Source organism: Penicillium malachiteum (genome assembly GCF_028827825.1).
Source record: "Penicillium malachiteum strain IBT 17515 chromosome Unknown utg000002l:1.0-8849297.0:1.0-8852440.0, whole genome shotgun sequence".
In the NCBI taxonomy this organism is placed as follows: Eukaryota; Fungi; Ascomycota; class Eurotiomycetes; order Eurotiales; family Aspergillaceae; genus Penicillium; species Penicillium malachiteum.
Window position 1 is genome coordinate 6,070,418 of NW_026643095.1, and position 14,688 is coordinate 6,085,105.

A 14,688-nucleotide genomic window follows, 5' to 3' on the forward strand; every position below is an offset into this window, starting at 1 on the left:
TGATATATAGAATGGGGAGAGGAGTAAATATGAGGATGAATGATTATTGAAAGGAGAAATTTAAAGACAAATGAGCTAAGTCAATTGTTTCGGGAGAGCTGAACCCCGTGTTAGCCAGTGTCAACAGAGATGCGACAACCTTATGCTTGGTCATAGTAAGGAAGGGTATAGCTTCCTCATTACATAGAATAACATATAGTTATTCTCAAAGTATAACAACTGAGAAGAAAAGCAATCACATACCTGTTCACATAGGATTCAAATGTTCAAGTTGGAGGAAGGTGGGGGAAGGAGGAGAAGAGAGAGGAATCAGCGGGACTCAGCCACGGGCCGGTGTTTTGGTGGGGCACAAGTAACGAAGCTTATAGGAGAGGAACAGGAAATAAAATAGTTCTATCTTAAGAGTTATTTAGAAGGGGCCAAATTGAGGAATAAAGGATAGAGTGTGTTAGGTGAGATTAATGGGGGGGAGAGTTCCAAGATTTATTGTATACTTCTCTATAAGGGTATAAGAGGTATATAGGTCACTTAGTATTCAGCTATACTCCATAATATTAATAAGAGTAAGGAGTACATCTAGAACACTTAATTATCACATCTTCACATCTTCACATCTTCACATCTTCACATCTCATAAATCACAATCCATAGGATATCTAAACTATATGAGGTCACAATCCGGAATCTTCCTGGGGTCAAAGCCACCAGCGCCAAATCCGCCATCTTGACTTGCGCTACTGTCCCCGATCACAATCACAAACGTGACTCTCCACCATTCTAGCATTTGATTGGAGCTGATTGGAGACTGACGCGGGTTCTCCATTCTAGTTTCACCCTTTTCACTTTTCTTATTGGTAGATCGGACCCTAGTTCTTATGCGAGTAGAAGGGGGAGGAGGAAGTAAGAAAAAATAACATCTAATCAGAAGATGCAGAGTAAAAAAAAACACATATGCATTGGAAGAGGGTCCAGCAGAAAAGAACTTGAAACTCCTACTATTCATAAACATTGAGGATCTGCCATTTGAAACCATAGTGAAAACCTTCAAGTTGGGTAGAAAGTGACTGGTAAATTCTGGCCCCATATGTGTTTCAGCTCTGGAGACATGTCGTAATCCTCATATAGCTCCCCTGGGTCATCAGATTCATCCATACCCTACTAATAAGCGCGTACATATAAGGGGGGTTTTACCCTATAGCCTCCATCAGCCTCATTCTCAAGTTACATCTAAGATTATCTCTGATCGAATCAGTAATCAGATAAAAAAAATGTTAAAGTAGAACTTGAAACACACATGTGCGATCTAACAGCCTCCATATACAGTGGTCAACCCGAGGACTTCGGCAGGATTCGGGGGATTACGGATAATTGATAATTTCGACATCGAATGGTCCATTAGGCAAATCATTGTATCCTTTCTTTAGATTTCAAAAACAAAAAAAAAGAGGAAAAAAAATGGGCTAAAGAATAGCCCTTATACTCTCTTCGATCTCTTCCTCCCAAATGATCTACTGCAATTCCCAAACATAAATGTGCCCTCAACAGAGATATCAGAGAGCCCCTCAAGTATTGGTACAGGGCGAAAAGACCAAGCAAAACAAATCATGGTAAAGAAGAAAAGAAAAACAAAATGAAGAGGGAGTAACGTGGGATTCGTAAGAGACAAGAAGGGGGAGAAATGGGGGGATGCAGCGTTGAACCGCATTTACTGCACAACCTATACAGATGGGAGAGACCGAATCAGTACATGAAGTCAAGGAGGCTATAGAACCCCCAATGAAACCTCAAAAGAACTTCATACCTTCTCGCGAAGTGTAGTCATCCATTGGTCCAAGCTCACGCTTTGGTCGGCGCGATCCTCCACCAACATAGTCTGGGCCCAAAGTCGGAGTCCGGGCTCACCATCCTCACGAACCACGTACAAGTGAGGAACAATCATACTACCCACTCCCTTGGCTCGGTGATCGCGACTCTTCTCAATCACAGCACGCACCCGCTGGTTAAACTCATTCTCCACCTCCGGCAGAGTCTGCTTACCAACCCGCAGCTGGCTTCGATCAGGCACGCCGAACACATCCTCAATTAGCTGGGGCACAGCATCCCGGCCAACCCACAGGAACTGGGTCTGTCCGTCGTCAATCAGGTACAAACCGTAAGGAGCGAGACGCTGAGAGGACAGGTTAAGCGCGGGAGGGAGGAGAATCTCTCCAGTTTGGGGGTCGGGAATACCGGCAGAATCAGGCATGTCGTGGAGGGAGTACATCTTGGGGTAGATATACTGAATGAGGAGGGGCAAGGGCAAGGTCGACAGGAGACACAAGGCAGCGGAACGCATATCTGTCGGGATCTGGGCGGACTTGCGGAGACCAAGCTAGAAAAATCAACTCAATTAGTACCAGAGAGAAACATACATGTTAGATTCTTGATTGCAGCTTACGTTCTTGATCAGGGAGAGGAACAACACAGGTAGACCACGCAGGTTGGCGGGGAACTGGAGACCACCACCACTCACGCTACCACCAGCCAGTTCTTTGCGGTATGTAGTCAAGAGCTCAATGATCTTGGCCTGCAGAGCGTCACGGGCAGGCTCAAGACCGCCACTCAGAGTACGTTCAACAGCCTTGTGGCTGAAGAAGACCGCAACAGCCTGCTGATCAGCAGAGGCATAGATGTCGGACAAGTTTTGAGTTGTTGGCAGGGCGAGAGTGAGCACACGAATGCGGCGCTCGCCATTGCAGGTAGTGTGGAGGACGGCAGCTTGCAGACAAACCACGGGCTTCGCCACGGTCTCATCAATAGCCACCTCGACAACGTATGCCTGGTCACGAGGGAAAGCGGGGAAAGCACAAAGGTCGGAGCTGCGGTTGAAGAAGTTACCGTAGAAAGTGTTCATACGGAGACCAGTAGTGGCACGGACACGGAGAACGGCCTCCAAACCAATCTCAGAGGACAAGTAGTCGGAGAACTCGCGCGCAAACTTGATAGCATCCTCGCTTCGGGCGGCATTCCAACCAGGATAGAAGTAAGTCTGACCACCGGTGTAGCGAGGCAAATTGCTCAATGATGCCACATCCTGGTATTGGGAGGAGAAAAGGAACATATCCACGGATACCTGAGCCTTGGAGCATTCAACCGCAAAGCTCTTGTAGAAGGAGTTACCAGTTTGGAGAAGACTTGACTCCTTGCTGGTTCCAAGCACCTTCTTATCCTCGCGGAGGGTGAGCGCACCGTGACCAATGTTAGGCAATGAGGCGCTCAGAACGGTCATCTTACCACCCACGGGTGAGATCAGCTGGTAACCAGCCCGGAGAGCAGATCCCATCGCGCAACTGTTGTTCTGTGTATTCTGGAACATCTCCTGCAGCTTGTCAAGGAAGGACTCAACATTCTCCCGGCATTCGCTCAATGTGACCAGGAGGTCAGTGGGAATCGGCAAGAAGGGTTCATCAAGGTCGCTAACGACCAGCATACGAGCTTCTGGGCTGTCGGAGCCATCCCGGGGGATGCTGAAGTACTGTAGGCTGGAATCCACAGCAATGAAGCCAAGACGAGTGCGGCGGTCTGCATTTGGAATACGGTCGAGGCTTTCCTTGATGCAACGTGCGCTTGTAGCCAACAGACCACTGGTCACAGAGGAGTAGCTGACATCAATCAAGAAGAGGTATACTAGCGGCTGAGGAGGTCGGACCATGTATTCTTGGGGAGCAACAAACTCGACCATGCTGTGGTTCAAGTCGGCGCGCAGAGACCGGTCGGCGGGCTTCTGCAGGGCTGCGTCCCAATCAAAGGCCTGAGGAACATCGTTGGTCAGGTTACACATGTTACAACGCCAGCGGTGGCCCTGGTCGAGGAAGGTGACGAAGGGATTGATATAAGAACGACAGCGTCTGCATCGTGAAATAACCTGGTCGGGGATCACGGGGATAGGGTCCTCAGAATCGTGAAGGGAGGCATAAGGTTGAATGACAAGAGCGAAGGGAAGTTTGGACTTCTTGAGGAGAGAGCTATTTGTGGGAACCGCATTCAATGTTGATCGCATATATTTTGTCGGGCAATTGGCCGTGGGAGATGGGTAAACACTGGTCTGTATATTTTCGACTGGTTAGCATGTCCGTCCCCCACATGTTTAGATGTGTCCATTGGTCTGGATCATACCCCGGGAGGAAGGATAATAGGAGGAGGCGGGTAATCCAATTCTGCTACATTGAAAGGCTGCGAAATGAGGTCCGTGGGATAGAGCTGGTTGAGTTGAACATTGCGCGGGGGTTGAACTGCCGGCTGCTGAGGCGGGGGCATGTGGTGTGGTTCGGCCATGCCCATTCCGCCAAATTGCTGGGTCATCTGCGTAATACCTTGATCGGGCGCCGCATATCCTGCCGGTTGCTGCTGCAGTTGAGTTGGGTCCGCGCCGTATGTCGGTTGTTGATATCCCGCAGGTTGGGCTTGCTGAGGGTATGCATCGTAGGCACCTCCGGCAAGAGGCTGTCCCCCCAAGTGCAGCATTGGCGCCCGAGCCAAATTCAAAGGCCTGACCAGCATAGGCTCTCTTCTTCTTTCCTCCTGCAGCGGCAGCTCCTTGTGGGGGAGCTGGCGACGACTGCTGCTGTGTAGGGTCTGGAGAGTCATAGCCCGGCTGGGCATACCCTTCCTGGGGAGGGTAACCCCCTTGTGGAGCTGCCATTAAGATGTGAGAAATTCGATATTTTCAAGTGAAATCCTCGGCGCGCGCGGCGGGACGAGTGGGAGGATTTAGTAGGGAGCGGTGTTGGTGGTTTGGTTGATACGGGGGAGTGGGATGCGGGTGACAGCTTCGCTACTAGTAGCCCCACAATTGGGATGTAAGCATAAAAACAAAACCGAGATAAAAGCGCAAAATCAGTCGATAGAATGAATACCCACCGAATCCAAACGTATCAAGACGAGGGGGGAAATGAAGCGCACAGAGAAGCGGTGATGGAGTGATGGTGTACGGTGGCCTTTAGGTTGCCGAAGTCCAGCCAATCACGAGGCGGTGGAGCTTGTACAGTTGATGAACGATAGATCTAGATAGTGTGGGATGAGCATAATAGGTGATTATGAAGATAGTTATGGATAATAATATGGTATTGGTATTGATATCTAGCTTGGAAAGGCTAAGATAATCGAAGCACTCAGTAGTATGTAGTAGGTAGAATATTAATAGTTGAACTTAGTACTAGGTCATAGTATACTCCGTACATAATAGCGAGATTATATATCCACTGATAGAGAGCACCTGCCAGTGGGCATGTGCACGGGTGTTCTACTATGCACTATGGTATTTGGTCTAAATTACTACTACTAGTACTACATGCCGCTACTTAGTAGAGTAATACTATATATACAGCTCTTCAATCCCAATTAATGCTATTTTTGAAATATAGAACAAACCTTGATAATGTCAGTACTATACCTTATACGATGTGCAGACCATAGTAAGAATGTGGTCACGCGTTACCCGGCCAACCCTAAACAACGCGATGTCTTTTCACCAACTCCACTTTAGCACTGATGAACTTCCATCTTTTGTGTCCCACAGCGGTAGGTAGTTAGGTAGTTTCTTTTTCCTTTTTGTTGGTTCGTCTTTTCTATGCGGAGGATTTGATATTTTCGGTTCTATCCTTTCTTTGATCCGGTCCTTTCTGCATTTATCAGCATTTGCATCAATCTCGACCTGTCAACCCCCAGTCCAGACGAACGTGCATGCATTGATCCACCATGAGTGTCCGAGTCGTTGCCCGAGTCCGACCCCTTCTGAAATCCGAACGGGAGCTGGATGTTATTCTTCGTACCGGGGCATCAGCAACCCCAACTGATACCAAGTCGCAGTCGACAGATGGAGATCGGAAACTGGCCGCGTTGAGAGATAGAGATAATGTGGTGCGGATCCCGAATCCAAAGAATGAAGGGGAGGAGTACTCTTTTCAATTCAATGCTGTCTATGATGCCGATGTCACCCAGCAGGAGATGTTCGACGCCGAGGGTGAGTGGTTCCCGGAGAAGAAAAGGGGGATTGGTGCGCGAAGCGACATGGCCCATGCTGATTGAAGAAAATCCCAGTCGCGCCCACAATTAAGCACCTATTCAATGGATTTGATGTGACACTCTTCGCCTATGGCGTTACCGGGACTGGTAAAACACACACGATGCGCGGCGGTAAAAGTCTCGCGGACCGAGGTGCTATCCCCGTCTGCTTAGTGGCGTATATCGGCGAAGTCGGAAAATCGAGAAGGACGCCAATGGGGAGACAACTGTTAAAGTTGCGCTGAGCTATTACGAAATATATAACGACAAGGTTTATGATCTCTTTGAACCTCCCGAGAAACGCACGTTGGCAGGTCTTCCTCTTCGCGACAATGGGGGCAAGACCGTGGTTGTTGGCCTGACCGAGAGAGCGTGTACCACATTGAAGGAATTTGAAGGCCTTTATGACCAAGCTAATAACAACCGGTCGACTTCAGCAACCAAGGTATGATCCCGGTGGCTTTATGTGCCTGGTTAAACGTGGGTGGTTTGGACTAACAAAAATGGCTGTAGTTGAATGCACACTCGTCACGTTCGCACGCAATCCTCGGAGTCAAGATCACTATTACCTCGCCAGAACAGACTCGAGTCAGCACAGTTTCCGCAATTGACCTTGCCGGTTCAGAAGACAACCGACGGACGGAGAATGACAAGGAGCGCATGGTGGAGTCGGCGAGCATCAACAAGAGCTTGTTTGTACTCGCTCAATGTGTCGAAGCAATCACCAAGAAGCAGCATCGGATTCCGTACCGCGAGTCCAAAATGACGCGTATCTTATCACTGGGCCAAAACAACGGTTTAACGATTATGATCCTCAATGTTGCACCAGTTCGGTCTTATCATCTCGACACACTGAGTTCCCTGAACGTCGCCAATCGTACCCGGAAGATCGAGGTGCGAGAGATTGAGAATGATCCTATTTTCAAGGGCCCTGCTAGACCTGCCCCACGACCCTCGTTAGCAGCCAATCGACAGCCCTTGCGTCCGCTCACTGCATCTGTCAATGTGAACATGCCTGCGCCTGCTGCCAAGGACCCGGCTAAGAAGGACGACGAGAAACCGATCAAGGCTTTCAGTGTCTTCTCTGATCGACCCCAGGTTAAGCCCGTGACCCAAATCCGAAAGTCTGATGTTTCAAAGAGACCCTCTCTCGCCCCCGATTCCCACACCACCAAGTCATTGAAAGCACCCCGTCAAACTCTTGGCTTGAACACCGCCTCATCGGTCTACGGAGAGCTCTCCGCTGCCAAGATCGAAGAGATGGTCGAAAGGAAAGTCGAGGAGATTTTAGCTGTTCGGGCCGTTACCGAGCAATCAAGGGAAACTCAAGCCCGCGAATTAAATGATCAACTTCAACGCCGCCTTGAGCTACTCGAGCAGCGCATTGAAGGAACCGAGGATGCTCGGGCCGAGGGACTTTCATATCTGCTCATGGGCAAGCAACACCAGGCTCGAGGCGAAAATAGCTCTGCTCTTAAGATGTATCAGCTCGCGCTTCCGCACTTCCCTCACAATGAGAAGCTCGTTGCCAAAATCGCTGCTTTGAAAGAGCGCATGCAAGAGCAGGCCTTCCCAGGCGAGTCACTCCTAGCTTCTCCCCCGAGCAAAGGGAAGTTCGGGAGCATGCTTTCACTTAAGCGAGAGTCCACACTCACTCTCCTTGGAAAGCGTCAAGCTGATGAAGCTTGTGATAATGACGTGACTTTGGCCGACGATGACTGCTTGGCCAGTGATGATGATAGCCACCCTCGACAGAAGAAGAAGCGTGTCACATCCAAAAGCCTTTGTGAAACCGAAAACGACATCGAGTCCCTGGATGAATATGAAAACGGCTCTCATTCTCCTCGAAGCATCCATCTCTTGTCCATTATCAACTCAAGAGATGTTAGTCAGATCAAGCTTCTAAAGGGCGTTGGTGCTAAAAAGGCAGAGGCCATTGTTGACTGTCTCTGTGAGATGGACCAAGCCTCAGATGAGTCGATGGTATCTGACCAGCCTTTGTTTCAAGTGGGTAGCCTAGCTCAGCTGAGCACTTTGAAAGGCGTGGGTGTTCGAACCGTTGAGAACATGCGCAACGGAGTCTTGGTCTGAGTTATGGAGATCTTTGCAACTTTGGGCATATCTACGGCGCATTTTCTATTGTTGTTCATATATTTAGATTCTATATGCATCTTCCATCAGCGACGGCGCTGGGGCGTTATGGTCGCTACCCCTGATGAGGGTTGTCATTATCCCTATTTATGGGGACATTTACATTTATCTTTCTACAATTTGTCTCAATCCACATATTTCCAACATCCAAGCTTGAAGTTTTGTTCATTTCAGCCTGCTTTCGCTAGGGATATCCTATATCATGACATCCATAAGTCAACTCTGCAAGTGCTATCTACTATACATATGCACCTATATAACGACCCATTAACCATTACTTCGAGTACCAATTCCAGCCTGGAGATTTTGACTACCTCTGTCCCATTTGATTATGACTCGGATTCAATCCAATATGTCCACATTTTACTCCTGACACCTGTGCATCTTTGTTTCCATGGTTTTATATCTTGTTGAAGTTGACACCTCCCACCACGATTCTGGCAACCACAAACAACGTCGCTCCAGCCACCATGGTCACACCTGCGAAAATTTGCAGGTTTGTATAAGAATCGGTCAACACACTTGGGACAAGGGCTCCACCAATAGGGGTACCAGTGAGAGCCGCAAAGGAGATGATAGAGAAGCAAGTGCCGTTACGAACACCGACCTCACGCAAGTCGGAAATCTGGGCAATGATTGCCGGCGCAAGCGACACAAATGCACCGGAACCGAAGCCGTAAAGGGCACAGAACACGATTGCTGGGGCATTTCCACGGGACTGAAGCCACAAGGCTAGCACCAGAATGCCAGAGAAATAACTGAAGAAAATCATGACGTTGTATCGTCCAACTCGATCTGCTAGGTAGCCCGGAACGGTACGACCGAAGATACTAAAGACCTGTTAGAATTTGTGCCCCAGATTTATCAAGAAGAAAGTGCTTGGAGGTCTGGTAGTACATACCTGGCAGCGTTCAAAATTGGAATAAGATACTGCGACATGTTGGACGACATGCCATACTCCTCAGCCTGAGTGATCACAAAAGTGAAAGGCAAGAACATGCCCCAGAAGAAGCAGAAGGAAGCCGCAACCGTTAAAACGAATTTAATATCCTTTAGTGGCCGGACAAAGTTCATAAGGTGAACGGGCTTTTTCGTGTGAGTCAGTCGCGACCTGAGAGTCAGGTTGGAAATACCAAGCATGAAGAGAATCAAAAACGCGCAAATTCTCATAGCCCACGGGAAATCAACCTCGGGAATCAAATGCGAGACCATGATTGGGAAAATAACACCACCCAAACTCGAACCAGCAGCCATCACACCAAGGGCGAAAGCGCGGCGCTTTGCAAACCATGTACTGACCGAGTTTACGCAGGCGTTGAAAACAGCACTTGCGCCAAGTGCACTGCAGATACCTTGCGCAAGAATGAACTGATAGTATTCAGTGGAGAGAGAGGTCATCATAAGGCCGAAAACGTGTAAAAGGGTTCCGCCTAGTAGAATCCATCGTGGGCCATAGCTATCAAAAAGGGTTCCAAATATTGGGCCCTAGGAGGTAGGTTAGCCTACCCGATCTTCATATTCAACGAGGAGCAGCTATAATAGAGCGAGAAACCTACTGCGAAGAACATGACAAAAGTCTCCACTGAGGTGATCCAAGCTACCGTACTGGGAGAGAAGTTGCTGAGCTGATTGCTTTCATAGTATGTCTGAAAGACACCAATGCCTATACCAATGTTAATCAGTCTTGCTCTGTCGTTTGAGCTACAATCAAGTGAATCTCACAGTTAATCCAGCCAAAACTGACAAATAGACCGCAGAAGCCCCCCAAGACTGTCATCCAGGCATGGAGCCCTCCATCTGGTGGTGGACCAATACCAGGAGGTCCAGCCGGAGGCGCATTGGATTTCTCCGTCATAGCCTCTGCGCTGACCTCGTGCGACTCCATGATACCCGTGTCGCCTGTTTCCTTGCCCTTTTCAGGATCGCCCGTGAATTGATCGCTTACTGCCGGTGTAGAGTTATCGGATTCCACTGTATATGATGTCGCATTGTCCACTGAGGGAGCATCATGCTCTTGATGTGTCGCCATATTTCCCTTTTTGAAGCTTTGAACGCTGATCGAAAAGAATGTCTAATGAGTTGTTTGATGGGCTATAGCCGTTGCAAAGGCTATACTAGGAATCGATAGATGCCTATAAGATTGAAGCATATTTAGCAGGCATTTTGGGTAACATAATTGATAAATTTCTTGTAGCATGAATCCACATCCATATGTTATGGAGTAGCGAAACAACAACAAAAAAGAAGAAAAGAAATGAATTAAGATCGACTCATTACTTACCTTTTTTTTTTCTTAGCAGCGAATCGGAGATTAAAACTTTAACACAATAACCGTAACACCTCGTGGCGAACTTCAAGGGTTTCACAGAAGATTAAGAATGAAGTAAATAACCATTTCAACACCTGAGAACAGGAAAGAGAAAGAACTTTAAACTTGAAAGAAAAATCATAGCAAAGAAAGACTGCCAGAGCTCGGCTTAACCAATCTACGGGGTATGAGAGTCGGATACCGCGCCCACTAATTCCGAGAGCTTGGATCTCTCGGCGTCGTTTGGACGCGAATTGATAAGCACCGCTAAACCATGATGAGAACATTGGCAAAGGTTGAACCAACCAAGTGAATCCACTACTCTAGTTCATCCAGGGTTCTCACCCTATTATGGTGGACCACTGTCCCCGCTGACCCCCTTTTCCCATCTTTCTTAGGAAACATCACTGAGAATCCCAGAAAAGCCCTCAAGGTTCCCCCATGTACCCTGTGGAGTGGAGGTTTCGGGGTCTGCATTGGGAGCTGGAAGCACTGGGTCCTTGTTTATCTGATTAAGAGGAGCAAAAACTCGCGGGTCTTTCCGCATCTGTGGACCTGAAATTGCCGACTCCGATTATTTCACCGATTAATATCCCGTCACCTGGTTATTGTTTCTTTGAAGTGGCTGTTGGTCGCCTGAAACTCAACTGCTAATACCCACATTCATCTTGTCACTGGATATAGACATATGTACTTACCTACCCTTCATAAAGAGGTTACGCAAGACTCATGCTCTGCTAACACGCTAGTTTAGTTCATCCTCTCGGATCCACTATGCACTCTATCTCCGAGAGTCCGAGACTCGGCAAATTGCATACATCTGTTCCAAAGCCAACTATTAAACACAAATTACCGACTCCGTAGCTAGTTGTATTGGGTATGGTGTCAATATGAGTCACATTTTCAATCTGTTAGGAGTAATAGAACCATTGACACAGTTGACCATTCAATCCTGAATCTGCTGCATGCAGTTGTATCCAAATGTCAAAATCCGAGTCGATGGAACCAGCACTTGAGACAGCGAATGCTGCACGGAAATGAGAAAAAATTGGACGCTCCAGGAAAGCAACATCATCCAACTTGAAGCTTCAGATGACCTTCAGCTGACAATCTCTTCGTTCGAATCCTCTTTATTCGAATCATCTGCTACCGCCGGACTCTGCTGCCCCGAGGCTTCTTGGGCCTTACGAATCTTTTTCATAGCGCGGTAATAAGCGTTCTCTGCACCTGTCAGAGAATATCCGGTAATCCTAGCGAGAGAGGTAAAACCAACCTAGACATCAGGTATGAAGTCTTCATGAAAGTAAGTTGGATGTGGTAGATATGAACATTACCTCAAATTTTCCGCTCTATAGCGCACATAGCAGGCAGCAAACATCTACTGGGCGAAGCCCAAATGTTGTATCTTCCATAGTTGGATTGCGTGGTGGTGCCATGGCTGTGAACTGCGATGGCGAGGTGGATGGTTATCATAAAAGTGATGGGCAGTGAAGTAGTGAAGAGACTGAGGGGATGTAAGAATGAAGATAGTGGGAAAGCTGGGGTTGGATGAAGACAAACTTCGAAACATTGAGGTTGGTAAGGAGAAAGTATGGCGAAAATCTACTCTATTCATGGAGGCACTTTATGTTGAGAACTATTTTGAGGTGATTATTGGCAGATTTAATGAGATATCCAAAATTAGAAAAGGACTCGTGGGAAAATGATGCTTTTGGTTTTTGATAGTTGACGGTGTTATAATCAAAAACATCTTTTTAAACCAACAACATTCTGATGGTCTCTTCAGGACTTATAGACTAGGAAATCAGGACAACTCCCTGGCCTCGGAAAACTCATAATGGATAGTATGATAGTATCGAGGTAAGAAAAAAGGCTTTAGGAAAGTGATATTCCAAGTCGACCTTGGCAGCCTTCAAGTAATCCTAGTTGTCAATTTCATTCAGATCCTCCGTCACCTCCTGCTTCTTCTGCTCGACATCTGGGTTAGCCCGACGAAGTCTTCGCAGTGCGCGTTGAAACACAACTCGTGCGCTTTTCTCCGAGTATCCGGAAATCGTAGCAAGATAGACATGATCTATCTACATTTCCAGATATCCAGATGTCAGTTGAAATCTCTATAGAGGACTTGGGAAGAGGGGACTGGTAAATATTCTCAATATGATATTGAAATATTACCTCAGGCTTCATGGTCAAAAGGCCCGGTAGGAGACATCGAACTTCTCCAGCACCAAGCCCGAAGGTTGCCTCCTCTAAAGTTGGGTTCCGTGGTGGTGCCATGATCATCAGCTGATGGATTTCGATGTCAGTTTGGATGAGTATGACAAAGTGTGTGAGTAGTGTATTGAGTACGAATAAAGAGGCGTTGGATAAGGAGAGTCTGGATGAGGTGAAAGAAGAGTTGGAGATTTAGGACGCGTGGAAGATGATAATAACACTGGAAATAGAGAATGTGGTAGAGAGTGCTAGTTTTACAACTTATTGCTAAAGACAAACTTCGTATATCAATGTACTAGTACATTTACTCTATTCACAGCTGGAGAGTTTCCTAGGTAATTTATGCTTACAACTAGTTGAATAGAGTTATCAAATGCAATACATTATTGATATTGACAAGGGAAAACTGATTCTTCAAACTTCAATGCAATAGATATTGTAATAAACACATCTTTCAATTTGATGGCAACTTGAAAACATCCATCGATATCTTGCTGGGTCCTGGGACATAATGGGTAATTTGGGCACTTCCAAGGCAAGGCATCTAGATCACACGAGCATCCAACAATTCGTCTCTGCCAGTGGAAATCAAAACAGTTCTAGAGAAGTCCTAGTACCCAGGCGTTCAAGGGATCCTAGTTGGCAATCTCGTCATCCCCATCATTCTCATCATTCTCATCGTCCTCAGGTACCTGGTTCTCCTGCTTGGCAATCTTATTTTCATGGGCGCGACGAAGGTTGCCGATAGCGCGGTGATACGTCATTCGTGCAGTTCCCTCCGCATAGCCGGAAATTGAAGCAAGTTCAGCGATCTTGAACTAGGTACCGTTAGGTCTACATGTATTCCATAGCATAAAGCAGGATGCTGCTGCTATCAAACCTACCTCAGGTTTTCTGATCAACAGCACCAAGAGAAGGCAGCGAATTTCCGCTGGACCAAGCCCGAATGTTGCCTCTTTCAAGATTTGAAACCGTGATCGTACCATGGTCGTTAACTGATAGATGATGATGTGAATGGTTATCAAAATATTGAATGTGTTGGTGTAAGGTATGACTGGGTAGGGTAAGGATAAGTTCAGGAGTAAAAGATAGGAAAGATGATGAAGCCTGAGAGAAGGAGTCAAAACATAGGGAATGTCAATTCAGGTGTGATTTTTGTGATCTAATATAATTTAAACACCGAGGTTCAAGTTTACGTCTGTTTATAGAAGTAACCTACCTGTATAGCTACTAGGTGGGTTTGTAGAAAGATAAGATGCAGGAAGATATCCATAATAGTAGAAGGAGAAAGAATGATTTTCAAATTCAATTAAAAGACATCACTTGTGCGTGGTGGTAAAAGATTTTAACCAAAAACCCTTGGAATCATCATATGGCCTCTCCGGGCTGACATAGACTAGAAAACGCATGCACTGCCAAAGTTGGAAAGAAAAATCATACTAGCACTCAAAACCTCATTCTGAACGGCAAAAACGACAAAGTATCTCGAGGAGAGGCACAGTGTCAACTAGGCTCCTGGGGCCTAGTTGACAATCTCATCATTCAAATCTTCCTCCGCCTGGGGCTTTTTCGAGGCCTCATGGGCTTTGCGAAGTCTGTGTAGAGCCCGACTAAACATGCTGCGTGCAGTTCCAGATTTGTATCCGGTAATGGCGGCGAGCTCAGTGGTATCCATCTATAGACTGATATTAGTATTTCGAAGGCAGGAGATGAGTATTGAAGCTACCTCGTATTTCAAAATGAGAAGTCCCAAGAGGAGACAGCGAATATCGGCTGCGCTGAGCCCCATCGTCACATCATCCATTTTGAGGTCGTTACGCGGCATGGTGTTCAACTGAAGATGATAGTTTGGATAGCAACGTTCACAGTATGATTGAGCAGTGTAGTCAACAGACTAGTGAAGGCAAGGGTGAAGGTGGTTCGAGTGGGGTAAGATGGGAAAGGCTCGAAGTTGATGGAGATGATGAGGAATG

General features: G+C 47.0%; 7 protein-coding genes across 7 annotated transcripts; 1 reads left to right on the forward strand and 6 right to left on the reverse strand.

Moving 5' to 3' along the window:
• Positions 1-1,795: 1,795 nt before the first annotated feature.
• On the reverse strand, positions 1,796-4,681 carry N7483_005233 (COPII subunit SEC24; the record flags this gene model as incomplete). Its single annotated transcript, XM_057088670.1, has 4 exons — positions 1,796-2,371; positions 2,438-4,084; positions 4,156-4,597; positions 4,644-4,681. The coding sequence occupies 4 exons, from the start codon at positions 4,679-4,681 to the stop codon at positions 1,796-1,798; spliced, it is 2,703 nt and encodes a 900-aa protein (XP_056948499.1).
• A 1,055-nt stretch (positions 4,682-5,736) lies between these two features.
• On the forward strand, positions 5,737-8,133 carry N7483_005234 (kinesin family protein; the record flags this gene model as incomplete). The annotated part of the gene is given in 4 exon segments (XM_057088671.1): positions 5,737-6,001; positions 6,079-6,220; positions 6,235-6,487; positions 6,556-8,133. 4 exon segments carry the CDS (start codon positions 5,737-5,739, stop codon positions 8,131-8,133), a joined length of 2,238 nt encoding a protein of 745 aa, XP_056948500.1.
• A 460-nt stretch (positions 8,134-8,593) lies between these two features.
• Positions 8,594-10,222, reverse strand: N7483_005235 (MCT family MFS transporter; the record flags this gene model as incomplete). The annotated part of the gene is made up of 4 exons (XM_057088672.1): positions 8,594-9,023; positions 9,095-9,678; positions 9,750-9,856; positions 9,916-10,222. 4 exons carry the CDS (start codon positions 10,220-10,222, stop codon positions 8,594-8,596), a joined length of 1,428 nt encoding a protein of 475 aa, XP_056948501.1.
• A 1,378-nt stretch (positions 10,223-11,600) lies between these two features.
• On the reverse strand, positions 11,601-11,937 carry N7483_005236 (uncharacterized protein; the record flags this gene model as incomplete). Its single annotated transcript, XM_057088673.1, has 2 exons — positions 11,601-11,774; positions 11,878-11,937. 2 exons carry the CDS (start codon positions 11,935-11,937, stop codon positions 11,601-11,603), a joined length of 234 nt encoding a protein of 77 aa, XP_056948502.1.
• A 486-nt stretch (positions 11,938-12,423) lies between these two features.
• N7483_005237 (histone h1.3) lies at positions 12,424-12,778 on the reverse strand (the record flags this gene model as incomplete). The annotated part of the gene is made up of 2 exons (XM_057088674.1): positions 12,424-12,579; positions 12,677-12,778. 2 exons carry the CDS (start codon positions 12,776-12,778, stop codon positions 12,424-12,426), a joined length of 258 nt encoding a protein of 85 aa, XP_056948503.1.
• A 572-nt stretch (positions 12,779-13,350) lies between these two features.
• N7483_005238 (uncharacterized protein) lies at positions 13,351-13,701 on the reverse strand (the record flags this gene model as incomplete). The annotated part of the gene is made up of 2 exons (XM_057088675.1): positions 13,351-13,533; positions 13,600-13,701. The coding sequence occupies 2 exons, from the start codon at positions 13,699-13,701 to the stop codon at positions 13,351-13,353; spliced, it is 285 nt and encodes a 94-aa protein (XP_056948504.1).
• Positions 13,702-14,237: 536 nt separating this feature from the next.
• N7483_005239 (uncharacterized protein) lies at positions 14,238-14,540 on the reverse strand (the record flags this gene model as incomplete). The annotated part of the gene is made up of 2 exons (XM_057088676.1): positions 14,238-14,390; positions 14,442-14,540. 2 exons carry the CDS (start codon positions 14,538-14,540, stop codon positions 14,238-14,240), a joined length of 252 nt encoding a protein of 83 aa, XP_056948505.1.
• Positions 14,541-14,688: the final 148 nt, after the last annotated feature.